This window comes from Corvus brachyrhynchos, unplaced genomic scaffold (assembly GCF_000691975.1).
Source record: "Corvus brachyrhynchos isolate BGI_N302 unplaced genomic scaffold, ASM69197v1 scaffold266, whole genome shotgun sequence".
Lineage (NCBI taxonomy): Eukaryota > Metazoa > Chordata > Aves > Passeriformes > Corvidae > Corvus > Corvus brachyrhynchos.
In genome coordinates, this window is record NW_008238633.1 from 3320680 (window position 1) to 3337615 (window position 16936).

Below are 16936 nucleotides of genomic sequence, written 5' to 3' on the forward strand. Positions count from 1 at the left end.
GATAGGATCAAGACTATATGGTCTTCTACCACTTAGGACTTTACTACATTTTTACAAAGCTTTCCCAATATCATGGGACTTCAACAGCAGGCCCAAAATTTGGTCAAACTCTTACACAAATACCTGTAAGGAATTCATAGGTTTAGAGAGTACAAGCATTCCTGTTGTCCATTGTTAACCCCAGTTAGATAAGGAATTGTTTGCATTCCCTGTTGTGTTTCCTTTTAAACCTTACCAGTGAATTAGTGTAGAATAATGTACTGCACAACACTGAGTTTATTCTTTCAGTTAAGCTACAGAACTGGAATCAGCTTCTTTGTTGGTGTTGCTGAAATGATGTGACTGGTTTAGCATGAGTGTTCATGAATACATATAAATCAGTGAGTCATAGAAATGTAATCAGTTTTCTGTTATCTACTGTATTTACGAACACCACATGGGGTTATGAGTTGTTATGGGACTGTGAGACAGGGGAGTCTGTCCTTAAGGGCATGTTGGTATTTGCTAGGAAATGCACTCCTTAGAAGCATCTTCAGAAGCCAGGAATAGAAAGATGCTTGGTCATCAACAGATTTCAGGTCTGGTGTTCTGTTTAGTCTTCTGGTTTTATTCTGCTTTGAAGTGTGTTACAGAATTTCTATTTGCAAATACTGTTCTTCAGTAAAAGCCTCCCCTGGTCTGCTCTGCCTCCTCTCTTCACATAGTTTTGTGTCTCAGCAGCAGAGTGGTGCTAACAAAATATTAACTACCAGGAGACCAAGCAGATGAGAAGAACTGAGATATTAGACTTGATGCTTATTGCATGGTGTACTTAGGAAGGCTGAGAGATTGGGAACTGAATTATTTCTTTGTAGTATTTTCTTCTGTGAGTCTGTGCAATTTTCCAAAGGCTTGGATTTTTAATTTTGTGCAAACCAGCAATGTTAAGTGACCTGTAAGCTCTGTAGATCTGGAAAAAGGAGCATGAGAGGAGGTGTCTAGAGAAGAGTCACAAAGATGCTTGGTTATAATCTCAGAACGTTTTGACGTAAGCTACCATGTAATAAAGTATACACATGCAGGTATTCTGTATGTTTATTTAATTTATTTTGAATCCCAATAGCAAATATACACTAAATAGATATCTAAAATATCCATTTTATACAGTACTGTCAGTATTGAGAATTGTGTGTGCTGCCCTGCACAGGAAGGGCAGGGCAGTTCCAGCTGCTTGTTTTTGGCAATTGTAAGGTACTTCCATTAAAGAGGGATCCTTAACCCGTGTGATGTCAACATATAAAAGAGGAAAAGAATAAAGTGAAAAACACGATTACAGGATAAAGGAAAATGTTTGTGCTGACCTAAAGGGAGTTTAATAGTCATTCCTATTAAGCTTGAAGCATATGATAAATCTTGAATCCTACTTTTAATGTTCAGACTGCATCCAATTCTATCAATAGCAAAACATTGAAGGATATTTTCCTCTTAAAGTTGCAAGGAAAAATTACCAACAACTTTTAAAGGCTTTTTTCTGTTCTTGATATCAAACTTGCCTTTATCTCACTCGAGAGATTGTAAGAATATATTGTAGCTTAGAGACAATGGCCTGACAGTATTGTAGCTTTTTATTGCATCTTTGCTCATTATCAAAAATGGCACAAGAAGTTGCCTTTCAAGTCTGATAATTTTTGGTTTTGTAACTTTTCTTACAACGCTTTCTGGGAGAGAAAAATGTCCTTTCTGTGGAAAAAGTCACTTCCACGTGATTTTTAGAATTTATTTGAAAGAATATATCCAAATTATGTGATTTAAGGAAGAAATTTAACAGCTATAATAGGAAACATCAAATACAGTTTCCAGTTCCACTTTTAAGAGTCCTTCTGTAAGATATAAAGACTTTTGTTTAAATTATTCAAATGTAGGTTGAACATTGTCAAATAATAAAATGGATCCTACTTAACATATTGTTTCTAATTAATTACCTCTGAAATAGCAAATACTTTGTAAACGGTTAAATAGCATAAAATCGGCATTTTTCTGCAAATTTCAAGTATTGTAAAATTGATTTGGACAAGTTGCTTTTTGAAACAACCAACTTGGGTCTCACTTGAGGAAATTCCCAAGTTGAACACTGTTCCTGGCTAAAATGCACCGGAAAGTTGAAGGCTGAACCTCCCAGTACTTGACAGGGTTGTTGAAGAGGCTGATGCCACTGTACAGGGCTTTCTTCTTCCTTCGTCCTGTTGGACAGAAATCGTTCACTCCCAGTTTGGCAATATGGTTGGAATGAAGGAAGACAACCTGCAGCAATAGGAACAGAAAAATACAGGAGTTAGAATGAAAATGGGCAAAATATTCCTTGGCATGTAGGTGACTGAGGTTTGCTACAATGTCAGTTCCATGCAGACCTTGAGAGTAACAAGAGTTTAAAATTTGTGTTAAATCTTTAAAAAAAGTCTTCCTCCTGCCCCAGTCTCTCCCACAAGGAAAAGTCATATGGCATTTTATCATTGTTTTCAGAATAATTGGGTTCTATTCTTAGGGAACTTTGTCCTAAAATGCAATTTTATGTTCTCTTGTAGTAAGAATTATAATGATGCAGTATTATATTCTCATTTTCATGAAACATTTTTTGAGTTTAGCATTTTGTTGTCTTTCCCCCCCCCCCCCCCCCCCCCAGGAGGTGTTGCTGCAGTTTGAGTTTCTTTATTTCTTTAATAAGCTTTTATGATTTTGGGCTCTCCTAGTAGGAGAGTCTTGGGAAAATGTATGTGTCAGTTAATTATGCCTTTTGGCTGTGACCTAATCAGTGTGACAGTGGGAAAGTCAAACAGCTCAGAACTCCCAGAGCTGTCTATAAAGTTCAGTGTATGACCTGCAGATATTTCAGTTCAGGTAATCCAGGAGGAACCTTCTTCAGCTTATTTTTCTCCAGGTGGATTTCACGTATACTTGGGATGTTGGCGAAACTTCCATTTTCCACTTCTTTGATTTTATTATTGCCAAGGCCTAGCCTAGAAATAGTACAAGGAACACTTAATTAAAGACTAATTGAGATTCACAACAGCATTGAAGAGCTTTTTTTTTTTTTTAAGATTGAAATACACAGGAGTAAACACAGGGAGAGAAAAGAACTGGGGGAAGATGATGAAATCTTACCTTTGATAGGAAGAAGTCACCATTGATCTAACTTATTTTTTACTTTAATTTAATCTCCACTTAAAGAAGATTGGCTCACAGCTGTTATCAGTTATCTGATACAAACAATTGTTCAGTTTTGCTTGCAGTTTTTATAACTATAGTGGCAAGTGTTTAAATTACAAACATCAAGCTGCTTGTGAAATAAATCATATCCTTTTATCAAGTAGTACAGCTGCAAAGTATAGTCACAGGAACAAAAAGTGCTGTTCTAATAAACAGGCAAATAGCAATTCTTGTATAGAAAGGTGGTTTTAATGTATGGCTTATTTTTAAAATACAAAGTTTTTTTACTAAGCAGAACTACCTTCTTTCCTATTTCCAGATTTTTCTTATATTTTTGGCTATAAGGCTTCAGCCTGCTTTCCTCAGGTGATTCAGAGGCTGGAGACACAGGTCATTTGGAATTGCTCTTTGTGCCCATCCTGTCATCCCCTTTTTCTCCATTCTTCCCTGATTTCTTCAGAAATGGAAGTTGGAATCTGAAGACAGTTCAGTAGTTTCTGCTATCAAATCCCAAATTCAGTGCTGCTCAGCCATATTTTCAGAGTTCTTAACTGAGCTTTACAGAGAGAACTTCCTTCTGTCCTACCTCAGTGATACACTCCTCAGAAACACACATTTTTCTTTAAACCCCATAGCATTTGAAAGCCCTTACCAAGTTGTTTCCTTTACCAGCTGCTGTATTTATGAGAATAAATTTAGGAGAATTAGAAGAGCTTAGGAAGGGTATATTTTGTTCTTGTCCTACTTTTCTATTGCAGACTGTTGGCAAAACACGTATTAACAAGACCAATGTGGGGGTTTGTTTGGGGTTTAAAGTTTGGTGTTACTTAAGCAATTCTTACTAAAACACCTGTAATTTTTAATTCTCTTTTCTCCCATTAACAAGAGAAGTATCAAATAAGAGATCTTGTTGAGCATGACATTTTAACAAATCAAAGGATTCTCCCTGGGAGTTTTACCTTTGAAGGTCTTTGTAACGGTTAAAATCCTCAAGTTCAATTCCTGTGATCTTATTGTCATCTAAGTGAAGCTCCAGAAGACTGGAAGGCAACTCTAAAGAAAAAAAAAAAAAGCTCAGTGTGAGGAAAAACAAGCCAGTTTATTTTTTGTTGGAACTTTTATTATGTTCCAAACAGCTTCTTTCCTTTGTGTTTAGAATTGGGTGAAGAATCTTGGGGAGGTTGTCTGCATCAAAGAAATGGGTATTACATGTAAGTATGTTAATGCAGAAAATCACCAACATAATTTGGTTTAAAATAGTAACTTTAAAAGAGAAAAAAAGATGGGGAAGGATATATGCTAATTATGAGATATGAGTTCCAAAAGTTGGTAATTTTTCTGGCTTCCCTTAAACAACTCCCACAGTTACTTTGTCCAAGATGTAAATGTTATTTACATAATAGATCCTGCGTTCTGTGCAATTATCTCAGTCTGTAGTCAAAGCCTGTGGAACCAGGGACAGTTTTTTGAAGATCTGTAATTTTTTTTCTACATGATGTAGCAGTTGTGCTGTCACAGCTGCTAGGATGTGATTGGGAAGAAAGCTTTTGGACTACTCTAAGCAAAATTATGGTATTTGATCGCTCTTTCCCATGCCAGAATGTTTTCTCTTGTGTTTCCAAAAATTCCAAATCCACACTTCCAGTGCACAGATCAGGAGGTGGCAAATCTTTCCACAATATCCTTTTAGTAAGGGCAAGCAAAGATCATCCCAGCCTGAATTAGTTTGCTGATGTTGGGCTCAGTTTTACCATCTCTGTCTAGATGGCACCCGACACCGAGCAGTTCCTGCTGCTCTCTGGGGCTGGGGAGAGCACTGCTCCCACTGCCTTCGGACCTGAAGGGATGTGGCTGCTTCCCAGCCTGCCTTCATTCCACTTGGGATGGCTGGACTGTGTTTGTTTGTTTGGGCTTTGTTCCAGGTTGTGTTTCAGCTCGCAGTTCCGGGTGCCTGAGTGACAATATCCAGAGGGAAGGCCACCCACCTGTCCATTGCACATTTTTAATACCTTTGATAAGCTATGTTTTCTGAAACCTTTGTGCCATTATAACATTTGCAGAGAGAAGCATCTACAAACTCAGTTTGCATTTGTGGTGAATGAGTTCACCAGGAAATCGGGTTTGGGTTTGCCTTGTTTATGTGTCTGACACCACATATTGGACCTCATGCTGTGTCGTTATAGGAGATTTCTCTATAACAAAGACAAAATTGGGATCATTTTACGTTGGGTTTTTCTGTGCTGAGTGACAGGAGGAGTTATTATGCTGATATTAGAATGTTTTGGTAGGTTTTTGTTAGGGAGTGTTGCTGTAGGCAAACAGAGGTTTTCTGATCTCAAAGTTAACTGTTGGGGTGAGTTGGTTTTGATTATTGTTGGGGGGTTTTTAAGTGTTCTCTTCTACAGGGATCCTTCTGTGTGTGTATATACATATACATTTTATATATATATACACACATGCATACAGGAAGAGTTTAATAAGAAACAAGTTTTTTATCTGAATTATCAGAAATAAGTACAGGGGCCAACATTCGGTTTCCCTGTGAATTAAAGCATAGAACATAGTGTTTTGCTTTATTTCCTCCCTTCTTCTCTTAGCTGGTAGTTTTGAGCAGTTGAAAATCATGAGAATTTGGTTAAATACCACACTGACCTGCAGAAAATGCAGGTGGAGTGTTGTACTGAACTCCTTTATGCTACATTTTTGTGTGTGGAGGTCAGTGATTTGTCAAATTAGCATTTTAATTCATTCCTACTTCCAAAGTACAAGGTTGGGTTTTTTTATATGAGTGATTTGATTTTGTACTACATTATGGTAAATTTAATTAAATGTTAAAATTAAGTTTTACTTAGCAAAACTACATGGAACATCATATCTGAAGTACAGTGTGACTTAAAATATTAAAAATTACAGTTAGAATCTTGGAGATACGTTTTGAAATCCATAAAGGAAGTGGGAATTCTGCATCCCTTATGACCCTGATCAAATATTGGGGAGTTTATCCTTTCTCTGTGAGGATTTTTGAGAGGCTGATATGTGAAAGATGTGAAGTGACATCATATTATAAATTTCTTTGTATTGTTCTTCCTGAGACAAGTCTCTGGATGCTTCTGTGAGAGAAGTGAATGTGCTGACAGGGAGAAGGTGGGAGAGGGAGCCTGTGTGCACTGCAGTTGTGCTGTTTGTGCATGAACTCTTCTGGGATGGGCAATTGGATACTAAGTTCAAAAAGAAAAATAAAGTAGGAGTTGGTTTGGTAGTAATGAAAATACAAAACAATTTCTGAATGTAATAATCATTCAGATGTTAAAGGATTTTATTAAGGAGTATCCTGGTATAAGTGAACTAGAAAAGGGAAATCTTACCTACCTTTAGGAATTGACGTTAATTTCGCCTCTGCAATTCTTATGTGGTAGATATTTACTCCTTCAAAAGCCCCTGGCTCTATTCCATCATTGTTAAGAGGATTTGCACTCATTTCTGCCCGAGGGGGAAGAAGAAAAGCATTTATGGCATAGGGATTTTGTGTAGGATAGGCTAAGTTCTAAAGAACTGATTTAATTTTATTTATTACTTCTGATATTTTAAGCACTCATAAATGTTTAGCTTTGATTGTCCATTCTGAGGGTGTCACAGCTCTCAGTGAATTAAAAGGCTGTGTTTCTCGGCTTGCAGGATAACCCAAAACTTGACCTTTGTAGCAACTTCACATAGAAACTAAATTGTGGAGGGTATTCCCACAGCATGGATATCTCTTTCAGAGGAAACTGCACCTTGGGGAAATGTTTGAATGGAAATGATGTAGAATATGTTCCATTTTTGGTAAAGATATTTTCTGTTCTACTTAATTGGACTTACCTAAAACATGTAGAGACTTCATTCCTTTAAATACATCCTTGGGGATTTTCTTAACCTTATTAGCATGAATTCTGAGCTCTGCCAGAGTTCTGGGCAGGTTTGTGGGAATCTCTGTCAGTTGGTTGTGGGACAAATACAGTCGTCGTAGCCTCTTTGTTGGTTGAAAGGCTTTGGGATGGATCTTGTATATTTTATTGTTGTTCAAAGCCAGTGCCTATGAGAGAGAGAGCAATAGAAAGCTTTCTTTATGAACCTGAAGTCATGGATTTGATATATAATTCAACAATTAAGTATTTAAAATATTTTATTTTTCCACCCTACCAAACTTCAGCCCTTTGTATATGCTTTGGGCATTTCAGTTGATTGTGAAAAACATGAATATGAAAGCTGGAGCATTAACCAGAAGGTAGAGCTGACAAGGTGCCAGTGGATCATGAGAATTGCCAAAACAATATATTTGCATTCAAATATTTTGGGGGATTGTATGGGGGTTATATACTTGGTTGTTATTGTTCCTTAATGCAGACAAATTCTCAAAACTCAGAATCTCATCTTTTATTTCAATATAATGCTGCAAAATAAAAGTGAAGGTTTTAATCTGAGTTTCTTAGATGTTAGTGTCTGTGTATGACACGTGAATTTGTTTATTTGCCATAATTTTCCAGCTCTTGTGAATTTTATCTCTCCTGTACAGTATGAGAGTCTTCTTGGGGGCAGCTTTTTGTTCCTCACTTCTATGTGTCATCAGAGAACTTGTAATGAGTTACTACAGACAATAAAATACACGTTATCTGAAGTGATTTTGCATGTCAAATCACATCTCTGCATTTCCATGCTTAAGCTATTCATTTTTATTCCTTTTTTATTTCTTGATTCCTCACTAGTGTGGGTGTGTGTGGGGGGGGAGGGGGAATTAGAGCAAATGAGAGTTATTTTTCCCTGAAAAAAATGAGGTTAGCTCAAGGAAATAAACAGGAAATGCTCCTTCCTAATCCAAGTTGCCATCTGTGCCTTTGCTAAGCAGACTCCAGGACTGAGCCAAGTTGTACAAAGTAAACTTTGCTCTCTGTGAAAATGTTGCTCAGCCTTGCCACAAATGACCTGAGGAGAAAAAGCAAAGCAGCTCAGCGTCTTCTGCTATCACATAATTAAGTGGTGACTGGTCTATAATGTGGTGATTGCTGATGGATTCCAGTGACTTTCTCAGTCATTGGAGATAAGAGTCTCTTAGATCTTTTACACAGACTATAAACCACAGTTCGTGCATTTACCCTTTGTTTGCTGCGAAGACCGTTCTGCAGCCAGACACGAGACAAGGGAATAGGAAATGCTTTGTTGGCAGCTATGAATTTATATGGTTCCTGGTTTTTCTGTCCTGTCTTAAGCTGTAGTAATTAACAAGCTCATTCATAAACACTTAGATCTTGCTCAGAAGCCAAAAATGGCAGAAAGGATTTGTTTTATAGAATCACAGAATGATTTGGGGTTGGGAGGGACCTTAAAGAAATCCAGTTCCACCCCCCTGCCATGGGCAGGAACACCTTTCACTATCCCAGGTTGCTCCAAGCCCCATCCAGCCTGGCCTTGGACACTTCCAGGGATCCAGGGGCAGCCACAGCTTCTCTGGACACCCTGTGCCAGGGCCTCCCCATCTCACAGGGAAGAATTTCTTCCAAATGTGTTAGGAATGTTGTTTATGTTAGTTTGTCTCGTGTCTTTCTAATGGAGAATAGAATATAATTAATTTCTATAAGTTATGGAATAGATTTGGTTTTTTCAGTGAAAATTTAAAAACAGTATTTGTTAGTGGAACTAGATCGGGATACTGGATCTAGGGTGACATCCAATAGAAATAAATATTCTAAAGCAGATTTAATCTATTTTCCAGTCCTCTGAGACTCTCATTTTCTTTCATTATAAAAAGGGATTATTGTCTACTCTAAACATCTAGATTTATCAGTTGCCAGTGATATTTGTTTCAAAGCCTGTCTCTACATGCATAATTGACCATGGTAACAAATTAGGAGTAAAGCCCCTGACTTTTCCTGTAATTCACTGTCCCTCTGTTTTCTGTTTGGGTCAGTTGGATTTGTAGCCTTGGTTTCAGTGCTGTATCTGTTAGCTGTATGTTCTGTTCTTTTGAAAATACCCTCAGAAAATACCATTCCAGTTCTCCTGTGAGATTAAGTTCTTTCTGCTGTTTTCCAGCTAAGCAGATAAAAAAGGAGCACTTGCATTGCAGCCTTTAAGATGTAGAAATGCTTCTATGCATGCTAAGAACTGAAAAATCCTGAGAACCTTTTTGGTTAGATGCATATGGTACATTTTCTGGATATTGTAGAAAGTAGTTCTTACAAATCGAAGGTATTTGCTTCTTACTATGTGGAAGCACTCAAATATGCAGCTTTAGACTATTTTTATCTATATTCTTGGAGATGGAAATACCACTTGTATTTTTAAAGTATCTAAATATTTCGGATTGCTAAATAAGATTTCAAACTGGGGAAATAGCAAGCTTACATAAAGTGATGTGAGTCCTTGGAGATCATTCTCCTTGACCTCTTTGATTTTGTTGTTTTGAAGGTCAATCATACGAGTATCTGGCGGGATGTTGCGAGGAATTGATGTCAAACCTACAGAAGTATGTGACATAAACAGAAACATTATGGGCTGTATATAAGTCCAAAGAAATTAACTGCCAAACATCAAAACACATTAAGATTGTTGATGAATATGGTGGGGAAGAAAATATGAACAGCCATAAAGCAAAGGGTAGAAGGGAATTTTTGATAGTGGGAGAAACTAATGATGTAAGAATGTACCATCAATGTGTGGATAGTTTGGGGAGGAATTGCTTCTGCCCTGACCATGAAAGCAGAGTGGGGGCTGCTCTTTGTGAGCTCTCTGCATCTGTGAAATAAACCTCAGAGCATGGGTTGTCCTACAGGGCAACAGTTCGGTCCCTGGAGAAAGGATCCCTCATGGAATCTGGGGCAGTGGTTCCCTGTTGAGAAGCTGTGGTTTAAGGGGTCTCTGCTCAGTGGTCCTTTGTACCTCTGCTCTGCCCTGTCCATGGCACTGGGAGAGCTGCTGAGGGAGCCATTCAGTTCATGGTGGGGCTGAGAAACCTGTTTTTTGGTGAATGTGGGCAAAGGAGGGTCTCCCACTGCCAGCACTTCAGTACCAGTACCATAAATCATTAACATAACTCATTACCAGTACCAGAAATCATTAACATAAATCAGTACCAGTAGCATAAATCCCCCAACCCAGTTTGCTGATCAGTTACAAACCCACTGCAGTTCAGGCCATCTGAGATCCCGAATCAGCAGAAAAGACTCAACAGGGACAGTAACTTTCTTTTGAGTGGAAATGCTGATGCATGAAATGCTAGATGCTGCCCAATTTATTAACAATTATTCTGTAATTAATAGATTGTAGTTATCTAAAGATGAAGTCTATTAATGTGGGGTTTTTCTATGTGTGAACTCACGTAAAGCAGTTTGCAATCTGTAGACCAGATACATTAACCACAGTTTGATTCCTTGATAATGACACCTTTAAAAAAAACCAGCAATTTATGTACAGACAATGTTTCTAAGACACAAGGAGTCCAGGATGAAGCTTAGGAAGGTGGCAGGGCTGTGATGAGAACAAATGTCATTGTCACCGTGCTAGTGGTGGGAGCACAGTTCTTTGATTGCCTTGAATCATAGGAAAACTTCAGTGAGCGCTAATTCAAATTGGCACAATTAAAAACCAATTCATTTTAAGGGACTGGGAGGTACCTGCAGCACTGACAGGAGCACATTTGCCTTTGGCTAAACTGTTACCAGGGATGCTCACTTTGGTGGAAGTTAAGCTGAGGGAATACTTTGCATCCCATTTATGTGCTTGCATAATAATTCATCCTTTAAAAAAACAAATCCTCCAAAGGAGAATCCAGTGGAGAACAGACACACAAATTCATTCTTACCTAGGTCAGAGCAGTGGACAACTCTCACATAGCACTGGCATCCAAAGGGGCATGTTGGGAACAGATCAAAAGGAATTAGTGGTAGAATTGGTTCAGCGGTTGGAAATAGAGAATTGTCGTCATCGTAGTCATCATCGTCGTCCTCCATATCTTGGAGCATCATATTCTTTAGTGTAAAATATGAAGGACCAGTGAGAGATTTGGCAGAGCACAAAGCCAAGAAGAGGAGGAGTGTATATTCTTTCATGTCTTCTTAATCAGGATAACCAATCTTGGAAAGTGAACAAACGAATGAAAAAACAAACACCAGAATTAGTGACTAGGGAATAGCAAATGAAGCCGTTGAACTGTTTGCTTCACTCACTGCTACACTCTCTGGTCCTGAAAAACAGTCTGTTGTGAATATTGAGGTTTAATTAGTATATGAAGGATGAAGAATATAAAAATATTCTTTTAAATATAAATTAATACTGTAAAATTACACTTAATATTAACTTAAATTCATTAGGCATTAATGTTATATCAAAGTATTTCAATCAAGTTTTACAAATAATACCATCATTTGCTTCAAGCTTTGTAGTGTAATTTTTGGAGTAAACTTCACCAGAACTTCGAAGATGATTTATTTTATTCCTTCTCAATGAAAAAATATTTTTAGTGGGGTACATTGGCATGCATGCATTGCTTATAAAATTGGGAAGTATTTGATTAGCAGTGCATAAAATGCACTCAGCAGGATACTTCCTAAACACTCAGTATTCCATGCCCTAAAAACTTTAATTAAACTCTTCCTAGTCTAATCCGAAGTTTTCAGTTCTGACAACAGCTTTTCCCATGTCCCAGTCATTTGTTTATTGTTGCCATTGATAGAGGTTCACCTCTGCATGCAAACACATTTCACAGAATTGCAGAATCCCAGAACACTTTGGGTTGGAAGGGACCTTAAAGATCATCTTATTTCATGCCCTGTCATGGGCAGGGACACCTCCCACTGTCCCAGGCTGCTCCAAGCCCTGTCCAGCCTTGCCTTGGACACTGCCAGGGATCCAGGGGCAGCCACAACTTCTCTGGGCACCCTGTGCCAGGGCCTCACCACCCTCACAGGGAAGAATTTCTTCTCAATATCCCATCTAAACCTACTCTCTGTCAGTGTGAAGCCATTCCCCCTTGTCCTGGGTCTCCAGGCTCTTGTAAAAGTCACTCTGTCTTGTCAGCTCCCTTCAGGTACTGGAAGGCCCCACTTCGGTCACCCCAAAGCTTCCCTCTTCCAGGCTGAACAAACCCAATTCTCTCTTGACTTTTGTTTGAGGAGGGCTTTTTTTTCTGAGTTGCATGTTAGGAATCCACATCAATGGAAATCAGTAACTTAAGTTACATCCAGAAGAAAAGCTGAAATCTGCTAGTTTTGTGTGTGATTTTTTCAATAAACATAGGTTGGGGCTTTTTTGTTTGGTGGGGTTTTTTTTCTTGCTCCTATAAAACTATGTGCAGAGGAGAATGGAGATAGTAAGAATTGCCACAGAATGTGGCAAGCTCTGAGAAAATGCTGTAGATTCAGCCCTCAGCTCGACATTGTTTCCCTTGAAAGCTGAGTTCCAAAAGTCATTTGGAACTGAAAATGTGCTCCACAATCCAAGAGGGGCTGCAGGAAATTTTAGTGTTCATGTCTTGTTTATAAAAATGTTTCTATTTAGACTATCATCAGCCTCTTGAGGGAAATATTAAATGGGTGTTAGTTCTTCTTTGATCACCTAATTAAATGCTTGCTGACCTGTTTGGATATGAAAAATGTCTTTATGTAGGCATTTTCTCATTGGTCCTCCACTGCAGGAAGAAGAGTGCACTGGTTTGTACAGGGTGTTGACTTAGCTTATTCAAAATTTTGAGGTTTTGTTTGTACCACTTTTTTCTGTGCAAAGTCATTTTGATGCTTATTGGAGGGGGCTCATAACAGCATTAAATGCAATATCCTGCTTACATTGCTGCTCCTGTAGCTGTCTGTTTCAGGGAGTTTAAAAAGAAGAAAGCTAACAGTGTTCAGATTACAAAAAAAGAATGTAGTGACTTCTTTCCCCCAAATATATGCCTGAAATCAGAATCACAAGGTACATGTAGCTACATTTAATATTTCCCATAATATTCTAGTTGCATGCCCATTCAGGTAGGGCATGTACTTTTACTGATGTAACAATCTCTTGAAAGAATCTTCACATGTGTTTTTCCCATAGATTTTCCTTTGCGTTTAAAATAACGTTCTCTTGCAATGCTCCTAGAAAGAATTTTGGGGTTGTTCTTGCAATCCCATACAATGTCTGTCCCTGAAAGACTCTTTGAATATGAACAGTGGTGGGAAGAAGGTGTGGAACCTTTGCTTGTTTCTTTGGGGGGAATTATTGTCATCTCTGGCTGTGCACCTTTGGAATATTTTGCCGTTTCAGTCTTCTATTTTAGCTTCAGAAAAAGGTCAAAATCTTCACTACTTTGGTCATACCATTAATTAGGAGATGAGGAGATGGAAGCCTTTCAGACTTCTAAGTTCTCCTTGTTCTAGGACAAGTGGTTTAATGGCTGGGCTCTCACATTTGGGCTCTCAGGCTCTCTGTTCTTCCCTGGCAGTTTAGGTACTAAGTGACAAAATGCCCTGTGCTTTATCCAGTGATGAGACACCATTTCCATATGTAGGATATCAAGTGTGATGATGTTGTGGGACGTGGATGTTCCAAGTCCCAGCTGGCTTCAATTTGTGAGAGGCACTGGCTGTATAGTTTTACTAGATCTAAAAGATGAACTTGCATGTATGTTCCTGAAATGTTCTTTTGGATCTGGTGCTTGGAAGTTCTCCTATGAAACAACTTGAAAATCTGTTCCCACACTTGCATCTGTAGCAAATGGATTGCATATTTCTTTTCACATAGCCAAAAATTAGGATTTCCAACTATTAAAAGATTGAGGCTGTGATTGAAGTAGTGGCCAATTTGAACTCTGGAAAAACATGTGTTGCTCACAAAGTTCTAGAAAAGTAGTGTTGAAATATGTCACTGATATTTATTGGTTCTGTGAGTTAAATCTCTTGAAAACAAGTCCCTTTATGTAAGGAAACCTGAGTTGTGACTTTTTAATTTTGAAGTCCTTGCTTCATCTTCCCATTTTGCCATTAGGAAATCCTTATTGGCTTTGTAGTTAGGAATGATCATCAAGCCTGACTCCAGGTTTGCATTGGCCAAAGAAATGCCAAAGAATGGATCCTAAAGAAGTGAGTTTTATGAAGGGGGGGGGAGTGTGTTTTTTTCCTTCCTGAGGTTCTGAGTTTCCCTGTAAATAGATGGTGATATGACTCTGTAGAAATGCTCTGACTCTGCAGCTCTTCTCAAAGAACTTAAACAAACCTTCTGCATGCTTAAACTTCAAGAAATAGAGAATTAAAAGAAAGCCTAAAATCCAAGATCCCGGTGATCTTTCTGAAAATACCATCATGAGAATTTTATGAGATAGTGTTTCAAAAGGTGTAGGTACAGCTGTGCTAATGGTCCCCTGCTGCCATTTGAGCTTGACTGTGCTCCCAGGTACTCCCTGCCAGCTCTCTGGTACGAGCTCTTCCTCTCAGCCTGTTCACTGAGATGGTTGAACTCACTAGACCAGCACAAAACTCCAATGTGAACAACAAAAAGCCCCATCATATTCTTTTCAAGTGAAGAAACTGAGTCAGTTTGGAGTACCAGAACCAGCACAAAAGAATGGGTGGAACAGCCTGGTTGACAGTGCTGGAACATTAAATAGAAAGAAAAGGAAGGAAGAGTGGTGGGAGAGCCATTCCTGACATATTCAAGCTGTTAGGCAGGCTCAAGTGCTCTGTTAAATAATCCCTGAGCAGCTGGTTATCACTTGGACAAAGCCTGGCTTTGTCCATTCTTCTTTTAACAGACCAGAACATTGAAAATGAGTTTGACAAAGAGCGTGGTGAATTCAAGCTCCACTGTACCTTCTTTATATCAATGCTTCTTATCCTTCAGCACAAAAAGCTTTTGAGTAGCACCTTCTCCCTGGAACATGAGCTACCCCAAGGTGAGGGGACTGAATGTGGAGAGTGCACTTCACATGGAGAGATGCTCTAAGATGCTTTCCTGAGGTGTGTAACTGTCCTAAAATCACTGCACTGCTTGTTTGGGACACACTTATCTTCACTAATGTGGTCATCTACACCCAGACTCATATTGCCAAACAACACGTGGAACACAGACACTTTTTATGCTATTAGTTATAATTTATAAATAAATACAGGTGATGTCACAGTATAATTTAATATGATTAAAACCCTTTAGATGTTATGTGGAAAACTCCCATATTTCTGTGATGTGAAAATTCTAAACGTGAGTTATGGGAAGAAAAATCCTTTCAGTGAGGACAGAAGTTGTGTTGTCAGCGTGGGATGCGTGCATACAGAGACCCAACAACAAATAACTCTGAATTGCTTGGCAGTTGCACACCAGTCCTGCAGCAACACTGTTTTTTTTGTCTTATCAGTTATGATACTGAAGGAGTGGAGTTAATACATAAAGTTTTAAGACTTAAAAAGACTCTAAATTATATTTAGAAATCACTTGTGTTACCGGTGTACAGAGACAAATTTCCCATGACATTGTTTCTGAAAAGGAAATGTTTAAATGACCCGGTGGTGGTTTTTGCAGAGGCAAAGAAACATCCCTGTGTTCATTAATAACACAAATCATTGCTCTGTGCACAGATTTTGTCCAAAGAAAGGCAAGACCATAACTGTTTTGAAATCTATATTTAAAAATAGTTCTGGTTCTATTAGTCATTGTCCCATTCCAGAAATAAAAGGAGTTTGTTTAACTCTTTATCAACTCCATTGATTTACTTAAATTGCTGAAGAAAAACAGGAGGAAGGTTTTTGTTAGTAATGTTACTGTAGAAATGTCTGTTGTCAGATATAGTGCAATATTGAAGTTGAGCAGTAATAATTAATAGGATGTTTACAAAATAAATTGTGTTTACAGAGTATTTACTTTTTATGGAGAGCTGCTTGACTCTCGTTACTGAATCTATGAGCACTTTTAGGTTGTAGTTCATCTACAGCTCATTCTTTCGTGGGTTGTTTTTAATTAGTTTGCTGATATGTACTTAAACCCCACCAACTTGAATACCAAATTACAGAAAGCTAACACTGAGTTGTTACTGTAAGAACTGCTGTTATTGTAGAATAGATTTTCATAGATGGTTATAACTGAGAAAAAGTGTTGTGGTCAGTTGTAACATCTTTCTGACAAGTCTTTGATAGTTAAATAATTCACTATAGTTCTATTTGTTTTTCAGCTCACATGTAGTAAACACAGAGGTATTTCAGCTGCAAGTAAATTTTCAAATGTTCCATTTTAAAAAGTGGCATTTCTGATTCTAAATTATCTGATATTATTAATCTGCCCATAGTGCCTGACATCCTTAACTCTTTGCTGCTATTGACATAGAATAGTTATTCAAACTGGACATACCTTGCAGGTTTGGAAGCTCTTCCAGAAGCACTGGGATAATCCACCTAAGGTCCTTATGTCCAGTTATTTCATATTACAAAAAAAAAAAAAAAATCGGGAAAAAGGAAGTTAGACTGAGTTCTGTGAAATGAAAAGTATATCTAGAGAAAAAGTCCTCTTCCAAGCTTCTTGATCCTTCTGGCACCGTGGGTGATACCAGAGTAAAGTGCTGCTTCAGATTAGCCCATCTTAGTACTGAAGAATGATATTAAGGCGACTTGTTACCACTCATATGTTTTTCATCACTGCCTGTATGAGAGCCAAAACTTCTGGCTTAACTCTAGACGTCTAGTGGAAGACTTTATAAAACCTGTAGTTTAATAATAGTTGACATCAGGCCATTGGAAGTACAGTGAGGTCCATTTCAGGTCAT

At 38.2% G+C, this 16936-nt stretch overlaps 2 protein-coding genes across 2 annotated transcripts in view; one reads left to right on the forward strand and one right to left on the reverse strand.

Annotated features, from left to right (window-relative positions):
- CENPP (centromere protein P) overlaps positions 1 to 16936 on the forward strand; it is a 113044-nt gene that overhangs the window by 50247 nt on the left and 45861 nt on the right. The gene's annotated exons all lie outside the window — the stretch shown is intronic.
- On the reverse strand, positions 1057 to 16821 carry ASPN (asporin). The gene is made up of 8 exons (XM_008636045.2): positions 16525 to 16821; positions 11018 to 11288; positions 9562 to 9674; positions 7042 to 7255; positions 6553 to 6663; positions 4143 to 4236; positions 2855 to 2993; positions 1057 to 2280 (listed from the first exon to the last, which is right to left on the reverse strand). The coding sequence occupies exons 2-8, from the start codon at positions 11262 to 11264 to the stop codon at positions 2083 to 2085; spliced, it is 1116 nt and encodes a 371-aa protein (XP_008634267.1). The 5' UTR covers positions 11265 to 11288; positions 16525 to 16821; the 3' UTR covers positions 1057 to 2082.